Here is a 3,768-nt window from a genome sequence, read left to right on the forward strand (position 1 = left end):
GGGGGGGGGGGGGGGGGTCAGCGACGGATGCGGGGAAACGGCGACAGGCACAGGGGCAGGCAAGAGACACCGGTGCGGGGGGCGGCAGGGAGGCACCTGAATCGCCGGGTCATCACGGCCACCGGCAGGGCGCCAAGAAGGGCATGCTCCGCCAGGGACAATGACACCGCATGCAGCGACAGCAACAGGTGTGGCGAGTGTCGGGCCACCAGCAGCGACGCCGGGGTGTGCTCCGGTGATTCCGGGCCGCCGGCATCCGGGCCGCCGGCATCGGCGCCGTCGGTGCCGGCCGAGGCCGGGGCAGTCGGACCATCAGCAAAGAAGGAGTCGAACAGAGTCCGGCGCTTCTGAATCACCGGGGCCGCTTCGAAGTCGAAGGACCCCGGGCCCGGGGGGCCGCCAGCGCCAAAGTCGTCGAAGATGGATCGCGCCGCCGGGGCCGAGGCAGCCGGCCGGGCAAAGTTGAAGGACACCGGCGACGTGTCGGCCGTCGTGCCGGCTGCCGGGGGCTCGGCCCCGGCATCGGCCGGCTGCTCGGCGTCAGACTCGCCGCCGAAGTCGAAGCTGTCAAAGATCGACCGGGCGGCCGGGGCCGGGGCCGAAGCCGGGGCCGGGGCCGGCTTGAAGCTGAAGGAGGGCGCCTCGGCCGGCGAGGCGGACTCCTCGTCGGAATCGCTGCCGAAGGAGAAGTTGTCGAAGGCAGTGCGCACCGGGGCCGGGGCCGGGGCCGCCGGCTCCTCCTCGGAGTCGCTGCCGAAGGAGAAGCTATCGAAGGCACTGCGCACCGGGGCCGGGGCCGGGGCCGGGCGGAACATGTCCGACATGTCGGCCGCCTCGTCGGCCTCGGACTCGGAGGAGCTGCTGGCATCGCTGAAGGTGAACGAGTCGAAGGCGGATTTCCGGGCTGAGGGCGCCGCAGCCGAGGTGCCATCCGCCAGCCCGAGGCCAAGGGACTCGAGGGCCACGGCCGCCGAGACCGCGGCCGCCGCCGCACGCGGGGGCATGCTGGCAGCCGCGGCCGCGGCCGCGGCCGCCGCCTCGCGCACCGCCGCCACGGCCTCCGACACATCGGCCGCATACGCCCGAATGGACCGCAGCACGCGACTGATGATGCGCAAAACCGCAAACACACCGACCAGCGAATCGCCAGCCGGCAGAATTTGCACACTGGTGCCGCCAAGACGCCCGGACTCCGGCAGGGCCACCTGCAGCAGGTGGCTGGCCGCCGTCAGCATCAGGGACTCCTGATGCGGGTAGGACAGCAGCTCGGTGCCCGGCGTGGGGCCCGGCCCCGAGGCCGACCTGGCGCCACGGTACCGGCTAAGCAGCCGCAGCCATTCCATCAGGCTGACCGTGTGCATGGGATCCGCGGAGCCCGGGCCGAGCAGGGTCTCCGGGACATCCTCCGACCCCGGGGTGACCTGGTGCTGGGCCGGGTCCAATTGGAACAGACACCGCACCGCCAGATCCCGGTGCCCAAGGAACCAATGACACAGGTGGAAGGCCCAGGGATCGGCCGCGGCCGAGGCATCCCCATCGGTCAGCATGCAGGGCGACACCAGGCCCCCATCGGCCAGGGACCCGGCATTGGGCGCGGGCCCGGCCGGGGCGCACCAGCACTGGCCCTCGAGGGCCGGGGCCGCGCCGGCCGCCCGGCCGCCCAGCCCCCGGCTGTTGGACAGCAGGGGAAAAGCCACCGGGGCCGAGCAGGCATCCGGCCGGCGCCAGGAGGTGGCACGGCCGCCCGCAGCCGCCGGGCTCGGCCGCGCCACCCGATACCACTCCCCCTGCAGCAGCAGGGCCTCGGCTTGAAGGAGGGCCCGAAGCTGGGGGCCGGGCTGCGTGGTCCGGTGCCCGGTGGTGTGGTCCAGGGCCCGGGCCACCAGGGCCGCCTCCATCAGGCCCACATGCCGGCGGAGGACGCGCACGGCGCCCGGCGCATCGCCACCCAGGATGAAGAGCGCCGCCGCATGATGCGGCCGGCGCTTGGCCAGCAGGTCGTAGGCATTCAGCTGGGCGGCCTTGGCCGCGCGCGGGTCCGACCCGAAGTCCCGGCTCAGGAGCCCGACCAGGCGCTGGGCATCGGCCCGGCCGGAGCCGGCCGCCACGCGCCACAGCCCAAGGATGGCCGCCTGGCGGCCGAGGGCCAGATACAGCAGCATGCAGTCCCACGGATCGCGCCGCCGGAGGTAGGCCCCCTTGCAGCAGGCGTCCAGGAGATCCGCGAAGGAGGGGCTCAGCGGCGGGGGCTCCGCGGCAGCACCGTGCCCGGCCCCGGCCTCGACACACGGGTCCAGCCCGTACCAGAGCGGCGCGCCGATGGCACACAGGCGCTCGGTCGTCCAGCGGAAGGAGTCCAGGGTCTCGGCATCCGGGCTAGGGGCCGGGGCGGTGGTGCCGGCGGCCGCCGCGGCACGTTGACGCTGACGCACGCGCCAGTCGAGCAGCATCTGCGCGCAGGATCGCAGCATGAGCGGATGCACCTCGGCCGGGGCGTGCACGGCCCAGGACAAATCCGCATAGGTGAGCTGCCCGGCGCGGGGATCGGTCCCGGAGCCGGTCGCCCCGCCGGGGGCCGCATCGACAATCGACTCATCCCCATACCGGTCATAGAAGCCGGTGTCGACCGGGTCCCCGAGGCGCACGGCCGCCGACAGGAACCGGATGGAGGCCGAGTCGCCGAGCGAGTCGGGCATCGACAAGAAGAGCCGCGTCAGGCCGCGCAGATGGCCAATCTCAACATCACTCAGGCCAAGCAGGACCGAGAGCGTCGGCAGCAGGGCCTGGTCATCGAGCCAGTCTGCCGAGCCACACACACACACACACACACACACGGACACAGACACATGCAGGAGAAGCGCAGACGGTGGGGGAGGGTGAGCGCAGGCCGTGCAGGGGGGCAGGACCGGAGGGGGGAAGCACCGAAAAAAAAAAGGCACAAAGGGACGAAAAGGAGGGGGGGGGGCAAAGATAAACGGCCGAAGCTCGGTCCGCTGTACGCACAGTAGAGCTGCTTAAGGTGCTCGAACTCCGGCTCGCCGGTGGCATTGGCGAAGAAGGACATGCCACGGGTTTCGCGCACCTCGCCGCCGGTGGGCAGGTCCTCCGCGATGCCGAGGGCCGGCTCCTCGGCGAAGCTCGGCCCGCCGAACAAGTCGTCATACTTGGAGAGGCTCTGCTCGTCGGAGCTATCCCCGGCACCAGGGCGCTTGGCCCCGGCCCGGCCCAGGGCCCCGGAGAGGATGTCGACCTCGGTGTCGCCGGCGTCATCGCCACCAAGAGCCAGGCCGCCGGCCGGCGAACGGGCCCCGGCCGCCGTGCCACCGGCGCTCGGCAGCGGGGGACCGGTTGGCAGGAGATCCAGCACCGGAGCCGCGCAACGGTATACATCCAGGTCCAGGGCGCCGGCATCCTGGGTGTTGAGCCCCGGACTGTCCTGGCGCTGGCGCGGCAGGAGCTTCACCAATGAGGCGTGGATGCTCAGTAGGACACTGCGCACCAGGGGCGGGATGCCGGCGGCCGCCGGGGAGTCCGCCTCACGCGCCGGCGAGTTGGCCACCAGCGGGCTGGCCAGGTAGCTGGTCAGCAGGCTGGCCGGGAGCCGGGCCAGCGCATGCAGCAGCCGCGGCCGGTGGTCGCCAGGGCTTACCCCATGAAGGACACCGTGCCCGGTCAGCAGGGCCGAGGTGAGATCCTGGAGCGAAAACCCGGTGATGGACATCGGCTTGGGGGCTGTGTCGAGGCCGGGGGCCGCACATGGCCCGGACA

At 72.5% G+C, this 3,768-nt stretch overlaps 1 protein-coding gene across 1 annotated transcript in view; it reads right to left on the bottom strand.

The window, feature by feature from the left end:
* The window catches only part of H696_00789 (hypothetical protein), a gene marked incomplete at both ends in the record, with an annotated part of 12,634 nt that overhangs the window by 5,318 nt on the left and 3,548 nt on the right, over positions 1–3,768 (bottom strand). The window contains 2 exons of the mRNA XM_009494674.1: positions 97–2,800; positions 3,004–3,732. Of these exons, the coding sequence (XP_009492949.1) occupies positions 97–2,800; positions 3,004–3,732 (3,433 nt within the window). The remainder of the gene's footprint in view (positions 1–96; positions 2,801–3,003; positions 3,733–3,768) is intronic.

Source organism: Fonticula alba, assembly GCF_000388065.1.
Source record: "Fonticula alba strain ATCC 38817 unplaced genomic scaffold supercont2.1, whole genome shotgun sequence".
In the NCBI taxonomy this organism is placed as follows: Eukaryota; order Rotosphaerida; family Fonticulaceae; genus Fonticula; species Fonticula alba.